Source organism: Myzus persicae, unplaced genomic scaffold, assembly GCF_001856785.1.
Source record: "Myzus persicae strain clone G006 unplaced genomic scaffold, MPER_G0061.0, whole genome shotgun sequence".
NCBI lineage: Eukaryota > Metazoa > Arthropoda > Insecta > Hemiptera > Aphididae > Myzus > Myzus persicae.
Window position 1 is genome coordinate 1 of NW_019100767.1, and position 22546 is coordinate 22546.

Below are 22546 nucleotides of genomic sequence, written 5' to 3' on the forward strand. Positions count from 1 at the left end.
GTATCACTATCAGAAGCAGTGGCGCTAGCAGTACCAGGTAAAACCATATTGGGTTTCTTGCTAAAAGAAGACCCCGCCGGGGAATCAGCAGGCCTCTTGGACGACGATGTAGGTGTCTCCATATTATTACCGCTAGTTGAAAAATTATTATCGAAGTTATCGACGTGCTGGTGATCAGTACGCAATGGTCGGCTCGAGTCAGTGTTATTTGTTGATTTTGTTGTGGCGGTATCAGCTGGTTCTGCATTACCCTCGGACTCTGCTCCTTGTGCGTCGTTGTCCTTTTGTTCTACAAATAAACGTCGTCACAGAGTTAGATTATATTATACACATTTACTGAAATTGTAATGCATGCTTACCTTGTTGTTCACGACCGCACTGTGGATATATTATTGCGCTATTACTGCCAGTAATCGCTTCGTGTGTACGTTCTGCTATGTTTTTGAGTCCAAGGCCAACAATTGTGGCAATGTTACCATAATATTTATCGGTAGTATTCATTGCTGCCAACATTGATTTTTTATCTGCCTCCCATACTTGATCTTTTGTCGGGTTGGTCATATTGTTATAATCCACATCGTGTTGAAACGTGACCTTGTCCATTACAGTTTTTGGTAACGAACATCCAATAAACTTATTATTCGCATCATATAACTTATTACCCGGTCCTGTATACGAACTGCCAAACCACGTGATACCACCATTATCACACGCCCATGGATTAAACGGTAAGTTGTTATTCAAAAATAATTCATTTCATTACTTTCGGTTTATTTTTAAAACCATATTAGACATAATTATAACTTTTGTGATCTTAAAAGTAAACTTTTGAGGTTACATAGTTGGATATTTTTATATGATGATAATGCAATAGATATTTATTATGTGAAGTATATTTAGTAGTTTTATTTTAGTAATTTTTTAACACCATAACATATGGTTGCGGGTTGGTAAAATGAGTAATAACATACTATAATGACCAACAATGCATGTCTAACCTATGTTTATGATGTGAATTTGTTTATGATTTGAATTTGTTCAAACCATATCTGTAAAAAGCTATTAATCAGTCAATTTTATAATTAAAGTCCAACTATTGAATATGTTGATTTTAGTTTTATATAAGTAGTTATTATTAATAATATAAAAATTATTATTATACGATTTGTAGAGACAACCCGTACGTATTTTTATTTCCTATCTTATATTATTTTATTAAAATGTATTCTATTATTCTGTGTGAGATTTCGAGATTATTTTTTAATTTTAATGATCTTGTACATTATAGCTTCAATGTACAATTAAAGTTAAAAATAGACATTGAAGATCCGAAACAATACAGTATACGTACCCTCGATTTATGTAGGAAACTTGTTTTTAAAAAAGCAAAATTCACAATGAAATTATTCATCGCTGTTATTTATAACGTTTCCATATTACAAGTGAAAAAAAGTTGAATTCACAAACTAATAATTAAATATCTTTCAAATAAAAAGCACACACATATTTAATGGTATTTTTAAATATTCACTCTTAAATATGCAAATAGTCAATATTTTTATATCCATACATCAGAATTCATAATTATTTTCATTTCTGAGCAGTGGAGAAAATTTAATACATTGAATACAAGTTACAATTATATATTTCATATTGTATAGAATGTTGCATTATTAATAACTTTGGAATATTATGTATTTTTGTGCAGTTGAATTAGGTAAGTATAATTTATGTTAGTTGCCGAATTTTTACTGACCATTTTTCTCGAATGACCAGATAACAAATCGAAAATCAATGTGTAGGTAATTATCTCTATTCGGCTTCTAAAGTACGCTAGATCCTTATCTAGGTATTTAAGTAAAAGTATTCAAATAATTTTGAAGTTCCAAATTCGTATTTTAAATTCTTATTGAAAAGTATATTAAAAAGCAATTTAAATACTTTAGCTCGAAGTATCTCTAATTTAAATCTATTAATTAAGTTCAAATCTTTTTTCGTTTAGTTTTTACTTTTTTCACTTAAGTTTTCATTTTATTTACGTACAAAAATAAAATAAATTATTTCTTATTTTTTTTTAAATTTGTTCTTGCAAATAGATACAACCAAAAATACTAAAAGTTCGACAAAAACATTAGATGTGTATACTTTGATAGTTACTCCAAATGATAGTTGTAAAATATTCCATAAAATTGACGTAACACATGAAAATCAGTTTTGTTTAGATACTAGGTAATAAAATGTATTTATAAAATAAATTAAAGTAGGTATTTGAATGTCTCTGTAATTACTTTTTTTACTGAGCATTTATCAAATATGTATTTTAATTTTTAAAATCTTAAAAATAAATATCAGTGTCTATCTGTACTTAAATTCTTTTAAAAAGTATCTTTTATAAGGTTTCCTACTTCCTAAATCCAGTTTCAAAGTGATGTATGTGAACTGTAAACTTTTCTTGAATAGTTGAATATGTTGATTAACTGAATTCGAACTTTACCTAATCTACAGTGATGCCATTAGATTATATCTATTCAATTCATCTTCAGATACATTTCATAACGATGTCTTCATTTATCTGTCAGTCAACAATATTGTGAACTTTAAAATATAAAATTTAATATATGGAAAAAGAAAAGAGTCGTTCAATCTTTTTTCATTTAATAGTTGTACCTAATATTTCAGTCTGCATTGATTTTGTAGCAATAGCTGGTGTAATATATAAATAATATGCTTTATAATTTATAATTTATAATTTATATTATAATAAACGTATGGGGTGAAAAGGCTAGGTGAAGACATGTTCTGGTGTGAAAAATAAACGCAATTAAAATACTACGCGGTAAAACTATTATTAAGCAATCGGTATTTCAAAACGAATAATTCATCCTATAATCGTGAAAACAACAGGAAGTCATTAAAATTCCCAGACAGACGCTCATTAAAAAAAATATCCATATTTGGGTATAAATGAAATTAATCACTGATAAGATATCAAACAACAACACGTTATGACTCACTCAAAAGCCTATCAAATCATACCAATTACCGTTTCTGGTGAACGCCTTCAGTCTTCGGATAAACAGAATTAATCAATAACAAGATATCGAACAACAACACGTTATGACGTAACCAACATTGCACATGCTCACTCAAAGGCCCATCAAATCATATCAAGTACATATACAATTTAATATTAATTTCTGCACGGGCAGAAACACACTACCGAATCCAGAGCAACAATACAATATCATGTCAAAGGCCAAGTGGCTAAGTGTTGCATAATGAACATTTATACCGCCAATAAGGTATACCACATATAACTTCACCAAAAGGCAACTTACAAGAATCTATGCACATTAAAATATGCACGGAAGACATAATGACAGTCATTTTAATTCTACTTCAATAAAGGCACGTACTCCACATACACACAATATTTCAACGCCCGTTCATAATATCATTGCTAAAAAAATGTCACGTAAGTTAAGGAAAATGACAACACATAGGGGTACATGTCATGGCTAGACATATCTTTGCAAATAAAGTAACAAATGCAAAGACCAACGACAATATCCAACAACAGAAGCATTTGAACGCCTGATTCACGTGGCAAACGCAACCAGTCTATGGCAACGCGACGACTATTAAGTGGGGATAAAACAATCGACCTCATATATATACACAACGCGCTAACAACAGCCGCGCTCACTCTCGCTCTATTCTTCACGCTCGTCGGATCCAGCAGCAGCATCACACGATGCACTGTGTCGGCGCAGTGCATCATCACAATCAACGAGGCACACCACGTCCACGCAGCTCGTCTCAAGAAAACGCGAATTTCGTTTTGATTTAATTTCTTTCTCTTTTGATGAAATCAATTAAATTGTTGCGTTTATTCTGACACCAGGTATGAATTCATATTAGTTTATTTCTCGCCATTATTTCGCCATTAAAACTTGTTTAAATTTATTGCACTGCCTTAGAGATCTTTAATTAAAATCATCTTACAATTCTTCCCAAATTAAAAGGCTAGGGACTCAGATGAAATATTCCCAATAAATCGATCCATTTAGTCACTATTATAGGCACCTGACCAATACTATAGGCGCCGCTTGATATCTCATTGTTCATAACGGACATTGGGCTATCAAAGTATATTTGCAGTTTTACGTTTTCGATTATAGGAGTCTGGAACAGGTGGAACTACGCCACAAGTGATTCCTTGTCTCTTAAGAAAACCGAACCTCAAATATATAGGCAAAATCGAGGCCCGAACTCAAAGCACTGCGTTGACCACAATAGACAAATAAATCACTATAAAGGTGTTCTAACACCAACATAAGCACAGAGTGCAAATAATAAAAGAAACATAATCATAGTGACTAATATTCTATTCCTTAATTCCGATCCATCCACTGCATTAAAGTTTTCTAAGCGTAATTAAAGTAAAAAAATAACCGTGGTTATATTGCACCATAAAGGTTAAGAGTAAACGCACTGTATTTAGAGAAAAGAACATAGTATCGTAAAAATCGTAGAGTAATAGTAACGCGCATCAACCCACACCAACCAGAGACGTTACCACCACCACAACAAGGATCCACATCAATACAAGGTAAGTGGATTTAATATTTTCTAATTATAACATCGGTATATAAACTAAAAGGTAATCTAATTACCATATCAAGTAGTAGTATAATTATTATCTGAATTGAAATTTATGGACTATTAAGCCGGGTACGCCCCTATTCTTTCACCGCTTAGCCCCGGTAACTCCTGCTCTTTTTAAATTTGTTAATTTTTATTCTACTACACTGGAATTGTAGTCTTCGAATCTATTCGGATTGATAACTCTAATCTCAGATATGACTAAAATAAATTTTATAAATTCACGAAATAAATTGTCATGAGTGAGAATATTATACACAGTAGACATCTTATAACAATAATTTGACCAAAACGTCTATATTGAGAGATCAAAATGAATTTAAAATAAATGTATTGATAAGAACAATTTTGACATGGAAAAAGTGGAATTACTTTCAGTTTAAATTCAACCGCATAAGATTTATGTACATGGTTATTAATTTATGAAACATTTTTTACAGAGCATGAAGGTACTTATTATTTATTTATTATTAATATGTAATAGGTTAGGTGTTTACTATTTTTTAGGTTCTGTCTGTATACCTGTAATATAAATTAAAAATAGATGTTATTTTTATGAAGTACATACAAATTTGAACACAGTGTACAAAAAAAAATTATAGCTATGTATTTTCAATTTGTTATGTATTCTTTCATGTTTTTTTTTCAATTGCCATCATATAATTTGGCTGTAGCTGTAGATTAGTAGCAAATATTTAGTTAAGTGTTCTGTTTCAAATCAAGATGTTGTATTAAAATTGATTATATTAATCTTCATAACATTAGAATATTTCTATATTGTGTGATTAGATACATGGTAGGTACCATTATGTTATTAGGAAATTGCTATTATAAAAATAAATATGTGAATTGATTATGTGACATTATATTATTATTGATATCAATCACAATAAAACCATAATCATATATATTTGTAATTGTATATTGTAATTGGTTATTATGTTGACAACTAAATATTATTTTCGATAGTTTGTTCATTTGTTGGTGATAATAGAAACTTCATACTTGAAACTTGTATGTTTAATAGTTTTTAAGACAATTAATTAAGCACAAATAAAAATTTTTTTTTTTTATTTAGATATATTTAATGGTACGTATTTTGTGGGTTTTAATTGTATGAAGTCACTGAATATAAAATTCTATATTGACTTCTGTATAAGTAGTCATTATTAATATTTTTTACTAATAATTATTTAACCTTTTGTAGATACTATCAGTACGTATATATATTTTTTATTTGTTTCAATTTATTATAGGTATTTTTCTGTGTGATTCTTCAAGATAATTGATAATATTAATGATTTTGTATATTTTAGCTTCAATCTTTCAATTTGGATAAGATTGCCTATTAACACATATAGAATAACGTTTATCGATTTGTTGTATTCCGATTCCAAAACAGCCCAATTTTACATATGTTATTTTTCAAGCATCACTGATAATTTAAGAATAATATTCATTGAACTTACCGGATAGACCATATTAATAATAAGTAATAACAATATAATTTATCCTAGACTGATATGCAGTCTCCGCTCAGAATCATTTTCTTAATATAATCATATGATATCATTCAATTCAAATTAAATACAATCCATTACACCAACTTAACACCGACACATAATGTACGGCAGAGCGACATCCACTAACCCCCTTCTTTAAATATGCACATAATCAATATTTTTAATAACCACACATCAGAATTCATTCATTTTCATAAGCGATAGAGAAAACTCGAAGAGTCAATCACATGGAATACAACAATAAATTTCATATTGTAACTATTTTTTTGCAGCCGATATTTGTGAGTATATATTATATGTTTATTGCTATATTTGCATGCCAATTATTATAATGTTTCCTTGAATGACCAGATGACACATAATAAATTGTTGTCTAGGTACTTAGGAAATTATTCCACCCAAGTCTAACTTAACATTAAATTCTTTTATTTTATTATCATATTACATCATATAATATATAGGTATATATATCATATTAAAATGATTGTCTTCGGACGAGTTATACATAAATGACTTGACTTTTTGACTCTCTTTCAATCCACGATATTTTGTATTTTAATATTCAACATTTAATACGTGTAAAAAAAAAATAGGTGTTCAATTTTTGATAGTTGTACCTACTTTTTCTGGCAGGTGTATCTTGAGTCTTTCACTCCAAATAATATGACTAAAAATTAATTTTTATCTGTTAAAATGCATAAGATAACTATTTTACCAGAATTTTCACCAAACGAAAAACGAAGAAACAAATGACGTGTGAGATCTTCACAGCTTCACAATTTTATTATATAATTATAAATGTGTAACATATGTGATATATTATTCATTATAACTAGTTGTTATAGATCATTTCAGTACAAAATATCATTCTATCTCGTCTTAATAAAAGTGGCTATACTGATTAGCCTTGTTCACAATCACTTAAAACTGTAGTTGTACGGAACCCTTATGTCGTTCAAAATTTTCAAAAGCCTAGTTTTTATTTATTTGTTTGATTTACTATACCATATTGAATATAATTAATTAATTATTTAAGTTTGGAAAAACAGTTTATGACACTCAGGAAAATTTATTTTTAAAGTAATCATGATGTATACTGTATACATCTGCCGATATACTATATATTTTAATCTATTTTAATTAATTAAACATAATTATTTACAGTAAGTACATGTAAGTTCATACAAATTTAAATTGTTACCGGTTTTAAATGTATTTTCGATATTTTCAATTTTTTTTTACATTAAATACATAATGTACATAAATATATACTATGATTATTACCATTGGTGGTAATAAAAAGGTTTGTTTTGTATTGGACGATAATTATACGAGTAGTTACACTTTAATGTGCTCCATTACAATGAATATCATCTATTTTAACTAGTTAAACATTATTGTCTACAGTACGTACAAGTAAGAGTTATTAATTTATTTTTTAACATCGAAGTTATTATGTATAGAACTTACCTTTAAATTGTTTAGTTTCTGACTAAATATTATTTTTAATGGTTTATTGATGATAATAGTAACATGAATTGCTATGTTTATTTTCTGTGTGTTACTAATTTTAAGCCAATTAATTAAACACGCATAAAACTATTTATATTTTAAATTCATTAAATTCCTTGGTTAGTGTGTTTTTTTTATTGTATTGCATTATTGCAAATTTATGGTCATAATATTTCATAGGAATCGCTGTCATTTTCGCAATAATAAAACATCACCCAAATTAAACTCGTGCATAAGCAAGATACTTTTAACGTAAAAACTATCATAACTAGTCTACCCGTTTTTCTCGTATCATTATTTTTCGATATATAATTTTCATTTGAGACAATAAAATCGCAGCCCTTATTTTGTATTTATTTCAAGTAGGTATGCTTTTAAGAAATTGCGTTTTTGGTTAAACATGGAGGTTATAAATAGTTAGTATAACCTAACAATGAAGATTATCCACCCAACTTATTTTAATGATTTACAATTAGTTTAACTGTAAAATAATTGAAAAGTGATAGTGATAATTCAATTTTAAAATAAAAGTCCCTGTATTAAATATTTTATATTTGATTTTATATAGTTAGTTATTATTATGAAATTTTTAATTACTATTTAAATTTTTTGTAGTGACTCCACGTACGTATATATTTTTGTTTTTGAAGAGTGAAACTTTTTGCAGTAGCGTTATAGTAAAATGGAATAATGGGATTTGCCGTTGAGACTAGAAAGGGTTAGGGGCGAGATGTCCGGATTTTGCCGACTGGTCATCGTGTTCCTTCTATAAGTGCAGCTTATATGTCCGCGCCGGCAAACTGTTTGAACTGACCGGTCGGCCAAAAACGTCATTGTCTGTTTACCACAATCTAACCCCAAAGAAAACCAGACGGCAGACAATAATCATAGACCTTCTACAACTATATACACATTAATTGTGTATAATAACAGCGTTACAACTTACTGGCGGCGTAACAACATCTCTTAATTGTGTAGGCGGTCTTAAACTAAAAATTACAGTGATGTAGCCTGTCTTTAAGACAAAATACATTATTATAATTATCTTAACATTTTAAAATACTACCACTTATTACTGTGTTACTAGTTATTAAAAATGATACCATTGGTTATAGTATAAACAAAATCAACCACGATATTCACAATTGGAACTCACAGATGGAAATCCCCTACCTATGAAGCTACCTTGGCGTTTTCGAGGTTGTGCAAACCCTTACTTCACTGTTCAGAAAACAGGCAGTAATAATTTTAAATTATCAAAAGTTTTCAACATTTACACTTATAGAATTTCCTCGTATCGTCAATTATTGTCAAAGGTTTATGTTGTTCATAACTTCTTCATTTAAGTATGAGAAATATTGTTATCCGAAAATTTCAAGTTGAAAATAACATTTTCAATCTCTATTATTTAAATTGTTTCTACATCAGAATAGAAAACAAGAGACAAAAAAGAAATTTACCAAAAGCCAAAAATTAAGTACGCTTCAAATTTGAAGCAACTCCGCAAATATAAGAATATTTTCAAATATTAAATATATATCAAGTAGTATGTTTTAGGGTGTTCTGGGTCCCCCGCAAATCCCGTAAAACCCATTAACCCGCCTGCCCTATAGTCTATCGCGTACGCGCCCGGCAATGCCCGGCAGTGCCCTTCCCCTCCCCCTCTCATCCATGACCATCACGTACATACCTAACCATCTATACATACCCCCCCCCCATTTCATAAAAAAAATTATATCTTGATAAGTATTGAATAAGTAAATTAAATAATAACGTTTAAAGTATAATATGATTGGAATATTATGTAAGAATAAATTAACCATCAGTTAAAATATGATATTGTGAAATATGAAAGTATACAAATTTCAATTACTGTTTAATGATTTGTGTGTAGTAAACAAAACTATTAACTAATGAGATAGTGTAAATGTAAAATTTTATTAGTTTCACTTTAATGATTTTTAACTTTTACTAAACAAGCTTAATAAATCATACTCGTTCTTATATTTCAATATAAATGTGTATAGTGGCGTTCAAATGTCATTACCAACAACAATAATATTAGCTAGTATTTTTTCTGTTTACACATTCAAACAAAACTCATTAAAACAATTACATTAATATTAACATGATGGAATAAGTTTTATAATATCTTAAATATAGATATTTAATATGTTATGATATATATTATGAAAAATAGAAATTTTTCACACGTCCTAATAGGGAGTTAAGAAATATCATATATAAGAGATCTGATTTTACTTAAAGGAGTCATTCTGTTCTTCAAGCTCTTGAAAACAGGTTTTACTATTGTTCTTAGTCTAGTGTTTATTACATATTAGTAAAAAATGTTCAAGTGTGGTGTTTGTGCTAAAGTTTTCACCGCAAAGTCTAGTATGTTGAGACATACAAAATCTCACGATCAGATTAAATTTCCATGTCTCGAATGCCAACAAATGTTCACTCGTCGAGATCATCTCGTTGACCACGTGCAGAAAAAACATGGTATGTATTTTATTTTAAAATAATTTGAAAAAATTCTAATATTAATAATAATTCGAGTAACAATATCCTAGCTAGTTTATTTTAACAATCAAGAATTATTCACTAATATACGTTTCTATAAAATAGTATAATATTATATAAATATAATAGTAATATCTTAGTTTAATTTAGTTATTTAAAATGAATATTCCATAGTTAGTTTATATCATCAATTAAGAATTATTCACTAACATACGGTTCTATAAAATAGTATAAAAACTATATGAATATGAAATTATATAATGAAAATAGTAAATATTACCACTGATAAATTATTCACTAGTTTAAACTAATTATGTAAATATTATCACATAATGACATACCTCTGATACTATAATCATATTATTTTTTTTTTTCAATAGGTTTTATTAAATATAGTGCAGAGTATAATTTAGCAATGGGTAATACAATCATGCAACTATCATCAGGTGAATAATAATTATATTACACTATATTAGAATAATGATATTAATATTATCGTTATTATTAATAATAGGTTCCACGTCACATACATCGAAAGTGGTTAGTCAACCTACACCACAAGATCTCATCACTCATAGTTCTACGGGTAAACGGAGGAATAAAAATGCTCAACATAACAAAATTAAACTTAAGAAAACTCGTATGGGGCTAGGTAATACACCGGGTTTTAATGAAATCGACTCCTCGCTAGATCGAACAACTGTTTGGTATTATAGGAGTAATGTTGAGAATATGATAGGATATCAAACTTTTCTCAGCTCATTAAAACCTGAACTAGTTAGAAAACTTAATAATTTTGCTTGTATTAAACCAATTAAATATAATTTAAAGTTGGAGGCAACTTATTCACATAAAGAGTTACCCTCCGAGAATCGATCGTTTAAAACATCAGCAAGAGAGCTTTATTCATATAGCGATATAAGTACCCTGGTGGATGATGATTTCGCAATATTATTAGCTGAGGAAGATGTGTATATGAGGAAAGGAAGTGGATTTACGTTAGCTTCGATTGATGGTATATTGTTGGGCGTATACGAGTATACTCCTATGGGTGGCTCATCATATATACCACTCCCGGAGAGTATCTCTAAAAAAAAGGGTGTTATCAACCCGAAAAATATTGACGAGTGTTGCTTCAAGTGGGCGATTTTAGCACGACACGCTAGTGGGAATAACCGTTGTAGGGTTGATATAAATTACTTTAACGAGGAGCATCGGTATGATTTTTCAGGCTTAAGCTTCCCTGCCCCCATTTCAGAAATTCCGATATTTGAAAAACGTAATGATGACACGACAGTAAATGTATATGGTTTGAAATTCGTGAAATCTACAATGCAACATGTAGTATACCCATTAAGAGTTATCGATTCAGAAAAAACAAATCATTTTGATCTTTTAGTGCTTGAACGTGGTGAACAGTCGCACTATACATATATTTCGAATTTTTCGAGACTAGTAAGGAGACAAAAAACATTACATAAGGGTCGTCTTTGTATATGCAAAAGATGTTTTACTGGGTTCGATGAGCAAATTAAAAAATGTAGATTATCCGGGAAAGCTGCGCTCGAGCAACATATGAAAATATGTGGACTTAATAAAGCAATATTTCCGATTTTACCCCCTGAAGGAGCTACACTTAAATTTAAGGCGTGGGAGAAAGCTCAACGGGTACCTTTCGTAATATATGCCGATTTTGAGGATCTTCTTGAGAAAAATACTGAGCACTTGGGGGGAAATACGAAGGGTGTACATACACATACCCCAATGAGCTATGGGCTCCTCGTGAAGGCATCAGATGACGTACCGTTGGAACTCTTGGAACGATACAACATTCCACAGACTCCAGTTATTTTCCGAGGATCAGAGTCAGAGAACACTGTGGCCAAGGATTTCGTGACTAATTTGGTTACGATTGCCGATAGACTGAGTAAGTTGTTGAAATCAACCAACGTACCGATTGTGATGACTGAAGAACAGCGGCGGATACATAATGCTAAGAGTGAATGCGATTTCTGCAAAACACCATTCGGTGGAAAAATGATTAAAGTAGCGGATCACAATCATCTCACAGGTCTTTTTAGATATACGTTATGCACCAAGTGTAATTTAAATCTCAAGACAGTTGACTTCGTACCCTGCTTTATGCACAACTTGTCTGCATATGATGCACATTTCATTGTCACAGAACTCGGTTATGACACTAACACGATATCCTTAACACCGAATAGTGAGGAGAACTACGTATCTTTCTCCAAACGTGTGAATGATGACTTCACTATAAGGTTTTTAGATTCATGTAGGTTTATGGCTTCAAGCCTTGAGTCTCTAGCGGAGAACCTCACCACAAGCGATCTGGAAAAGTTTCGAGAGACCGCCAAATTGTTTCAACCTATGGATATGCCCCTAGTCACACGGAAGGGAGTGTTCCCATATGAATATTGTGATAAATGGTCTAAACTCGAGGAATCCACCCTTCCATCAAAGTTTGATTTCTACAGCGCTTTAACGGAAACACATGTCAATGAGGAGGACTACAGTCACGCTACAAAGGTGTGGGATCACTTTAATTGTACATCACTCGGCGACTACAGTGATTTATATTTAAAAATCGATGTACTTCTACTTGCGGACATTTTTGAAAATTTCCGTGATATATGTATGAAAACGTATAATCTCGATCCAGCGTACTATTTCACTGCACCCGGATTCACATTCGACTGTATGTTGAAATATACCTCAATATCGTTAGAGTTATTAACAGATTACGATATGATTTTGATGATGGAGAACGGAATAAGAGGAGGGTTAGTGCAAGCCAGCGAACGTTATTGCAAAGCGAACAACCCGAAAACGGAGGGGTATGATAGTGGAGCACCACCATCATGGCTTGTGTACCAAGATTGTAATTATTTATTTTTATTAAAGTATTCCACAGGAGGAGGAGCTTTATTATTTTTAATTATTATAGGTAACAACCTTTACGGGTGGGCTATGAGCCAATATATGCCGTATGGAGGATTCAAGTGGTGGGATGGTGATATGGATCAATCACTAAAGCTATTGGATGGTATGAATGAGACGTCTGAAATGGGGTGTGTCTTTGATGTAGACATAACCCAGATAGCTTACATGAAAAACATAATGACTTACCGTTTCTCCCACGAAGTAATACACCACCCGGGTCGAAGGTGTGTAAACTAATGGCTACACTCGAGGGGAAACAACGATATATTGTAAATTATCTCAATTTGAAACAAGCGATAGAAAATGGATTAGTCGTTGATAAGGTAAGATGTATTAATTACATTTTTATCTTATTATTAATTTCAGTCACACGCTAGTAGTCTAACACATTATTTATTTGTAGGTACATAGGGTGTTGGAATTTAAGCAGTCGCCTTGGTTAACTCAGTATATCGAGTTGAATACAGAGATGCGAAAGATGGCTACTAATAATTTCGAGAAGGAGTTCTATAAACTGATGAACAATGCTGTATTCGGTAAATATATAAACAATATATTTATTAATCACTTGTAACTAACATTGTTATTATTATTATTATTATTATTATAAAGGTAAGACAATGGAATGTGTTAGACGGAGAATTGATTTGAGACTCGTGTCATCTCCTAAAACGATGAGGAAGTTGATTAACCGTCATACATTTAAACACTGTACGCAATACAACAATAACCTGACAGCAGTCTCATTAGAAAACAAAGTTATTAAATTCGATAAACCGATATACATCGGATTCGCAGTGTTGGAAATTAGTAAAACATTAATGTATGACTATCATTATAACGTCATGCAGCGACATTATAATGATAAAATTAGGTTGATGTATACAGATACAGGTACCTATATATAACCCAGAATAATAATTATCATAATACAAGATGATTATTACAATAATTACACTGTTACAGATTCACTGGTATATCGGATAACGACTGAGGATTTTTATAAAGATGCTATTGATAATCCAATCCTCCTAAATCGTATGGATACGTCAAATCTTCCTAGAGATCATCCGTGTTATGTAGGTACCCGTGCAAGGATACCAGGATTGTTCAAGGACGAGACAGAGGGTAGAGTGATGTCTGAATTCGTAGCACTCCGAGCAAAGTCATACTCATACAAAATCGCTGGGTGGGAGGCGATTGTGGCTAAAGGTATTCGAGGACATGTAGTCCGTAACCACCTTACCTTGGATGATCATAAACGTTGTCTGTTTGAGAACGATAATAATGATGATGATGATGATGATGATGATAATGTTGATAATGGTGGGGAGGATAAGGTTAATGAGGATGTTTTCACCGATGATGATGATGTTGATTACAACTTCGGTGGTGGTGACGATGTGGAGTGGAAAGATAGAGAAATGAAGAGGAATGCACTTTTAGGTTTCCAATCCGTCATCAGAATGCTACCGCCACCACAGACGATAATCAATCTTCTACGATTCAACTACCACCCTACACTCCATATACACCATATAGAGTGAATATGTCCATCCGCTCGTTTAAACATCAAGTCAAAACGATTAAGTCGTTAAAAAAGACGCTTAATCGTTTCGACGACAAACGAGTTGTTAGCGAGGATCGGATACATACACTTGCATATGGTCATTACAAATTACGTATGGTGTGATATTATATATATTGTATTTTATAGAGTTATGTAAATAATAAAAAAAAAAATTCATTGTTATATAATAGTGTTATGTTTATTATTATTAAATACATATGGTATAAAGTATAGTGAAAAGTGTATGTATCGATATTAAACTAAATCCGTGTTGAGCTGATACGTCTGCTGAGAGTGACCGTGCCGTGCCGCGCCGTGTCGTGCCGTGCCGTGCAGCACCATGCCTTGTATTATACGATTTAAGAATTATTTATAAACCATTTACGTATGGTGAAAACTTTGTAAAATGTACATTGTTTGGGGTTGAATTCTATGTGATAAATACAGCAGGGTAGAGTCCCATCACCGCCACATATTTGATCCAATCGAGGACAACCCAAGTCTTCAATATTGATGAGTGCAACGTGTGGAATATATTCCATAAGAAGTTGTTTTTTCTGCTCACCCTTCACGTAAATGCAATCGAATTTCAGTGAATTCAATATCCGACCGAGTTCCTCGTACTCGACATCACCGTACTCCAGAGATAGTTGATGATAGTTACATTCAAGCCATCTATTCGTTTTTCGACTCTTGTTGTCCTGTTTAGAGCTTGAATTCTTAAAAATCCAGTGTTGGCACGCCCAAGATTCCGTGTCTACTACAGACATTTCTTTTATCATATATTTATTGTCAGCTCCGAGAACGCACTGAATGTCAGCGATAGCCGACATTATTTTCAATTAACTTTTATTCTTAAATATTATAACTATCTTCGATGGTTTTCAAACGTTTTTCCAGGACTGAAATAAACGACGCTAGATCCGATAAAGGTTTTCTGATACGACTTTCCGACTCCAATAGAGATTTTGTACTTTGCCGAATATCACCTTCCAACGATTTCATCTTTAATTGTAGGTCTGTGATTTCACCTTTCAGAGTACCTATTTCCGACTGTAGTAGCTTTGTATCGTATAGAATCGTTTTGTTACTCAATTGAATACGTGAAATAGTATTTTTCCTACGTCCGTCGAGCGAGTTATTGAAAATATCCATAATCAATATACATGTTGTCCTAACGAATTGTATTATACTACTGAAGTGAGTTTTCAAGCACCTGTAGTGTAATTAACCCCACTTTTATGTGTGGAGGGCACATCCATAAGGTCATCGAGTGTAAACAATTAATTTTTCTTCATATAATTTTCTTCAATATTTTTCACACGTGTATGTAACTCTGAAATATAGGCACCGTGATTCGATAGGGAATTTTCATGGAATTCTCCGGTTATATAGCCTACTATATCATTTAAACGAGCGACATCATTTCGAGTTATAGTTATTATTGTGCTAATTTCCGCATACCTATTGAATAGTTCCGAAACACGGCTCTCGAGGTTTAATAAAGACTTATTACATTCGTGTATATCATTTTCTCTTAATTTTAATTTCACTTCGATATCTATAATATTACTTTTCAATCCATCTATTTCTACCTTCAGTACTTTTACATCGTATAAAATTGTTTTATTACTCGAATGAATGTGTGAAATTGTATTTTTTCTACGTCCGTCGAGCGAGTTATTGAAAATATCCATAATCGATAAACTGCATGTTACCCCTATGAATTGTATTAAACTACTGAGATAGGTTATCACAATTTAAGGTCACTAGCTTTCAACCAACTATTATGTGACGCATCAAACCCCAACCACTTTACGAACACTTGATTACCCTTTCTACGTAAAATTCGCTCGATTAAATATTCATTTCGGTGGTTAGTCTTGTGTATTTCCTCGGAATAAAAACAACCTGCAATCGGTTTCCCCGTATAATCTTGCAACTGATAAGTAACGGGTAGTGTTTTATTTATTTTGATAACCTCGAATATTTCCGTAGACCAGCTGGGTAAATAACCTTTTGTAAACACCCCTTTTTGGGTGCTAATCCTCACGTTATCACCAACTTTGAACTTAATTTTTACATTATTAATTTCACGCTGCTTTATTTTCACCGTAAGGGGGTCGGTATCTGCTTGTATCGGTGTCATTCCAATAGTTCTGTGCTTCGAATTATTATATTCTTCGAGCAACTTCGGTAGAATAGAAATCCATTCGTGAGAGCCTCGCGCAGTAAACTCTCTAAACATTTTTTCTTTTAACGTACGATTGAAACGTTCAACAATACAAGCTTTCATGATACTGTATGTAGAATATTTGTGTATGTTATATTTATCCATCAACTCATCGAATGTATTGTTATAAAATTCTTTACCGTTATCCAATTGCAAAAGTTTTGGCGAGCGATCGTGTAATATTTTAGACATAACACTAGTAACTTCTTTACCTGTTTTTGTTTTCAACGGTACAGCCCATGCAAATTTGGTAAAACAATCAATTACGCATAAAATATACTTGTAGCCTTTGTTTTTCCTCGAATATGGTATCATTTCAACCAAGTCAGCTTGCCACAAATCATTTTTTCCATATACGTTAACTCTACGCCTCGTGAAATTTTTCCTTGCCGGCTTGTGAAGTTCAATAGCAATTTCACGTTTAGACATTTGGAATTCGTTTAATTAACCCTGCCTCGTGTAATTCCTCGAAAATAGATATTATTTCGTTGGAAACACCTGTATTACCAGCTGACTTTGACGCTAGAAGTAATCGAAGTCTGTCAACCAATTCGTTGGGATCGTTCCAATACACTAAGTTGTTTTTCTGTACTTTCATAGACACCCCACCACCACCACCAACAGTCGGGAAAAGTTTACTTATTATATTTTTATATTTTTTACAAGTAGTATTCCTAATTTTTAAACCACCTGCAGTTAAATACGCTGACGTTTGGATTAATATCGATTTATATACCTTTAAATCGTTATCCGTATAGATAAAAGGATTTTTTAAAAATAATAGTTGAATTAGACCCGAGGTTGTTGGATAAGTAGCCCCATCGATAAGTATTATGTTTTGAGTGAATTTCACTTCTTTATCGCCCAAGGTGATATCGTCGTTTGCGAGTTTTTTCGGTCCGTATGTTCTATCTATATCCTTTGATTGAAACAAATTTTCAATTTCCAACTGATAGTTATCATAACTAGCCTCATCAGTATTGATAATTTCAGAATCTATTCCAACATCGACTTTCCTAGTTTGATTGGTGTATAAATCACGTGTATTCGATATTTTAGTCAAAGGATCTATAATTGGTTTGAATGTCTGTGCCATTAACTGTTGAACGTTAGCTTCACCAGTTTTTAGCGTAGTATATTTACGTTTTATACTCTCCTTAGCCCGTACCAACTCCTCTAATATATTACTGTCCTCTTTCATGACTGCGTTTTAAATGATATTTTCTGTTATATACACTGACTTATATAACCACATAGGTATCAAACCCGAATCGATAGCGTCCACTATCACGTTCACTGTCTTTACAAATAACTACAAATGCAAACCTATCACGGTTCCAGCACATTGTACAAAATTGTTTGAATTGAATATATGACATATCACCGGAACAGTGTTCATTATATACATGTTTTAAATTAGTTTCGTCTTGCTTGAACAGTATAATTAAATTAGCGTTGTCACGTATCAGTTGTTTAGGTACTTTTGAATAACTCTGAGCTAGATAGAATATATCTACTTTATTATGCCTCCCTCTGGAAAAATATTCCCTAATAACACCTTGCTGTTCCCCGATAACATCGTCCATGATAAATATAGAGTTTGGTAATACTTTTTCAGGTGTGATGACTTTGTCATTCTCGAAAAATGTAAACAGTTTAACTCCATCAATACCATCAATTATACGTTTCAGTAATTTATATTTCGGTTGTTCTAGGGTTTTCGAGTATATGTAAACGTTTTCAAATCGAAGCCCGTTTTCATCGACAAGTAGAAAGTATATCAAATTCGTTTTTCCACACCCCGAGCTTCCAAGCACTAACGATCTAATTGTATTCGGGAATAGCTCACCGTGTTTAAATTGTATTGTATCGGGGGTATCAATGTTGTAAATTCGAAGTTTTTTCTCTTGCTCGATAAAACGCATTTTCATTTACCCCCTATATATATAGATGTACTGTCTATGATAGCGTCACACGATGTCTCACGTTCGTAAACGAAACAGTAATAAGGGTTCCAGCCTTGTCAACTCGGTAATAAACCATTTACCTGTAGAACTACATTTACCTGGTTATAGGTAAGTCACTACACTATATTATTAGATCAACCCCAATTTAAAATATAACTATTTCCAGGTTTGCTGGTCCTGGAACGAAATTAAAAGAAAGGCTAGCACGCGGTGATCGAGGAGTAAACAGCTTGGACGAGTTGGCTAGAGCTCACGATATCGCTTATGATAGGATTAATTCACTAACTGATAGACATAGGGCTGATGAAATATTAGAAAATCAAGCTTGGGAGGTGTTTAAATCTAAAAACAGTGGTATTAAAGAAAAAGCTGCTTCCTGGTTGGTTACTACAGCTATGAAAGTTAAACGTAAGATGGGAGCAGGTTGTGGATTCAAACGAATGGTTATGGCTGCTAAAAACTCAATCAAAAATAAAATGAAAGAAAATAATGTAACTAAACTGATAAGAACTTGCCTGACAGCGGCTAAAAAATCGAAAACTAAGAGAACTAAAACTCCTAGAGTTATACCGATTCCGAAAAAAGGAGGGATTTTACCATTGATACCTATATTTGCTGGTTTATCCGCATTAGGTGCGCTTACTGGTGGTATTGGAAATATAGTAAAAGTCATGAATGATTTAAAATCCGATAAAAACACTCCTATTCATTTAGGTAAGGGTTTATACCTCACACCATACAAGGGGGGTTCTTATGAAATCGTAAAAGGTAAAGGTTTATACCTTACACCTTACAAAGGTGGTTCGGTGGTGAAGAAATCTAGAAAACCGACAAAAAACTAATTGCTACGTTACCCAATAGAGCATTGTATGATTATGAGATTATAAAATACATTGACTTGCTGAAAATACCTCATTTCATTGGAGTATTTTCCAGAGACAAGTTGCCTTTACATTATAAACATCAAGAGTCGGCTATAGTTAATTTGGATATCGAGAAGGGTGAAGGAACTCATTGGGTAGCGTATAAAAAAATCGGTAAACAAGTTAAATACTATGATAGCTTTGGAAATTTACCTCCACCACTAGAATTACAGAAATATTTCAACGGTTGTAATATCGAATACAATTACGATAAACATCAGAAATACAATACAACAAACTGTGGTCATTTGTGTCTACGATTTTTATCATGTACACTATAACGTTGAACGGGAACTCCAGCGAATTATCATGTGACTTTTTCCCACCGATAGAAGTCAGTAAAAATGCTAAGATTTGCCTATTAGGATTTCAAACAAACAATTCTATTCCTAATATAAATAGTAAGTGTGATCAAATAGGTTTTATAAATAAAAATGATATGGATCGTTCAGCCCGTCAAATTTACTCATTACCCACAGGTTCTTATGAATTGAGTGAAATCGAGGCGGTTATAAAACATATATTAACTGATTCAAAGATATCGTTTGAATTAAAGGGGAATAATAACACTTTGAAATGTGAAATGTTATGTAGTGAATCTATAGATTTATCTATGCCTAATAATATAGGTGAACTGTTAGGTTTTGAAAAACGTGTATACGAAGCTAATGTTAAACATCAATCGGATAAGTTGGTGAATATTACAAAAACAAACTGTATATATATCGAATCAAACTTAGTTATGGGCTCATTCAACAACGGGAAGCAGTGTCATACAATACACGAGTTTTATCCAAATGTACCCCCTGGTTATAAAGTGATAGAGATTCCAACACATTTGGTTTTTTATTCTATCAATTGCACATCTATTACGCATGCAGAGATAACTTTAAAAAATCAGGATAGCGAGTTAATCGACCTACGCGGAGAACCAGTATCAATACGATTATTAATTAAGGACCTGTAATAAAATGGGTATACAGTTTTATAATATAAATAGTCGGGTATATGAAAAACCTCGTAGTCGTGTTAGTGACATTATCAAGTCAACAACTCTAAAGAAAAAAAATAAATTGAGATACAATAAAGTGGGGGGTAGCCTAACAGCTGAAAATTTGGCTTTTCTTCACTCGTTAAACGCTGTTTAATATGGACGATATGTAATTGAATGTATCGGCTGGATATGTCGACGATTGTAGGATAACTCAAATTGACTATCATTCTTTTCTCCCTTATTCAACATCTGCCCTCTCCAACAACGATGAAGTGCGTATTGCTTTACATAACACAGAGTCGTATACTTTACCGTGTGAAAGTTATATCTATATCGAGGGGATAATAACTAAACCTGTTGAAATAATAGACGACGTTAGATTTATAAACAATGGGCTTGCATTTCTTTTCTCTGAAATGAAATACGAGTTGAATGGGATTCAAATTCAGAAACTCGCCAACCCTGGTATAACTACAACATTGAAGGGATATTGCTCGTATAATAAGTCGGACATTGTTTCACACCATAACGCTGCTTGGGGTGATGATATTAAAAATGTTAATAATGACTTTATCGATAGCGGTATGTTTAACGGGTGTATTAACCTCAAAGATTTGTTTGGTTTTTGCGAAGACTATAAACGTATTTTAATAAACTGCAATCAACAACTGATATTAAATAGGGCGTCATTAGATATAAATGCGGTTAAGCAATACAAAAATAATGAACTTGTTACAGAGGCGCTTAAACTGAAAGACGTTAAAATAAACGTCACCAAAATATTGTGGAGAATGCCTATAGTCAAGGTTAGCGATAAGGAAAAAATACAGCTGTTGAAAGTAGTGAACCAACAGAAACCTCTAAAATGTGCGTTTAGATCATGGGAGTTGTGTGAATATCCGTTTATACCTCAAAACACTTCACATTCATGGAAAGTAAAAACATCGAACAAATTAGAAAAACCACGGTATGCTATAATCGGATTTCAGACCGATAGGAAAAACAGTATGAGTAAAGCAATGTCATATTTTGATCATTGTAAAATCAAAAACTTGAAGGTTTATTTAAATTCCGAAGTATTCCCCTACGAGGACTTCCAAAGTGACTTTACAAAGAACAAGACGGCTACACTATACCGTGCATATGCAGAGTTCCAGAAATCATACTACGCTCGTGATAATGTTACACCTCTATTGAGCCGATCGGATTTCAAAAAACTATCACCAATTATCGTTGTTGATATGAGCAGACAAAATGATAATGTAAAAACTTCGACTGTCGACCTTAGGATTGAAATCGAGACCGAAGAAGCGTTTCCACCATCGACTTCAGCATATTGTTTGATATTGCACGATCAAATTATAACTTACAATCCATTTAATGGTGAAGTAAGAACATTGTAAATATTGATTATAAAACTTAATATTAATAAATTAAAAAATACTTTTTATATAATATCATGTATTTTTATTTCACATAAATTATTAATTCATACAATTGTTAAAAAGAGTTTGCTCTTTTTATTCCATGTAATGGGTTTTGGAATGTGGCATACGTTAATTGATGATGTGGAGGTTGCGTGTTGAAATAATCAGGACCATCGTTAACATCAAATGATTGTAGTAGATCGTGAATTGAATCGTTTGGCTGAAAAAAAAAAAAAAAAAAA

The 22546-nt window shown here is 32.1% G+C and overlaps 4 protein-coding genes and 1 pseudogene across 4 annotated transcripts in view; 3 read left to right on the forward strand and 2 right to left on the reverse strand.

Annotated features, from left to right (window-relative positions):
* Positions 1 to 7: 7 nt before the first annotated feature.
* Positions 8 to 576, reverse strand: LOC111042853 (the record flags this gene model as incomplete). The annotated part of the gene is made up of 2 exons (XM_022327554.1): positions 360 to 576; positions 8 to 289 (listed from the first exon to the last, which is right to left on the reverse strand). Coding segments are annotated over exons 1-2 (484 nt in total), but the record flags the coding sequence as incomplete, so codon positions are not given.
* Positions 577 to 13217: 12641 nt separating this feature from the next.
* On the forward strand, positions 13218 to 13764 carry LOC111042848 (annotated as a pseudogene).
* A 46-nt stretch (positions 13765 to 13810) lies between these two features.
* LOC111042849 lies at positions 13811 to 14883 on the forward strand. The gene is made up of 3 exons (XM_022327551.1): positions 13811 to 14084; positions 14157 to 14483; positions 14726 to 14883. The coding sequence occupies exons 1-3, from the start codon at positions 13811 to 13813 to the stop codon at positions 14881 to 14883; spliced, it is 759 nt and encodes a 252-aa protein (XP_022183243.1).
* A 6410-nt stretch (positions 14884 to 21293) lies between these two features.
* LOC111042851 lies at positions 21294 to 22280 on the forward strand. Its single transcript, XM_022327552.1, has one exon. It carries the CDS (start codon positions 21294 to 21296, stop codon positions 22278 to 22280), a length of 987 nt encoding a protein of 328 aa, XP_022183244.1.
* Positions 22281 to 22377: 97 nt separating this feature from the next.
* LOC111042852 overlaps positions 22378 to 22546 on the reverse strand; it is a 1097-nt gene continuing 928 nt past the window's right edge. Inside the window, exon 3 of the mRNA XM_022327553.1 lies at positions 22378 to 22524. Within this exon, the coding sequence (XP_022183245.1) occupies positions 22378 to 22524 (147 nt within the window). The remainder of the gene's footprint in view (positions 22525 to 22546) is intronic.

What these genes read in the sequence shown, in the direction of transcription:
- LOC111042849 (XM_022327551.1), top strand. Translation starts at nt 13,811, where the DNA reads ATGGAATGTGTTAGACGGAGAATTGATTTGAGACTCGTGTCATCTCCT. An exon ending in GTTGATGTATACAGATACAG is followed by an intron (nt 14,085 to 14,156) that starts GTACCTATATAT and finishes ACACTGTTACAG; the next exon opens with ATTCACTGGTATATCGGATA. An exon ending in TGAGAACGATAATAATGATG is followed by an intron (nt 14,484 to 14,725) that starts ATGATGATGATG and finishes CTCCATATACAC; the next exon opens with CATATAGAGTGAATATGTCC.
- LOC111042851 (XM_022327552.1), top strand. Translation starts at nt 21,294, where the DNA reads ATGAAATACGAGTTGAATGGGATTCAAATTCAGAAACTCGCCAACCCT.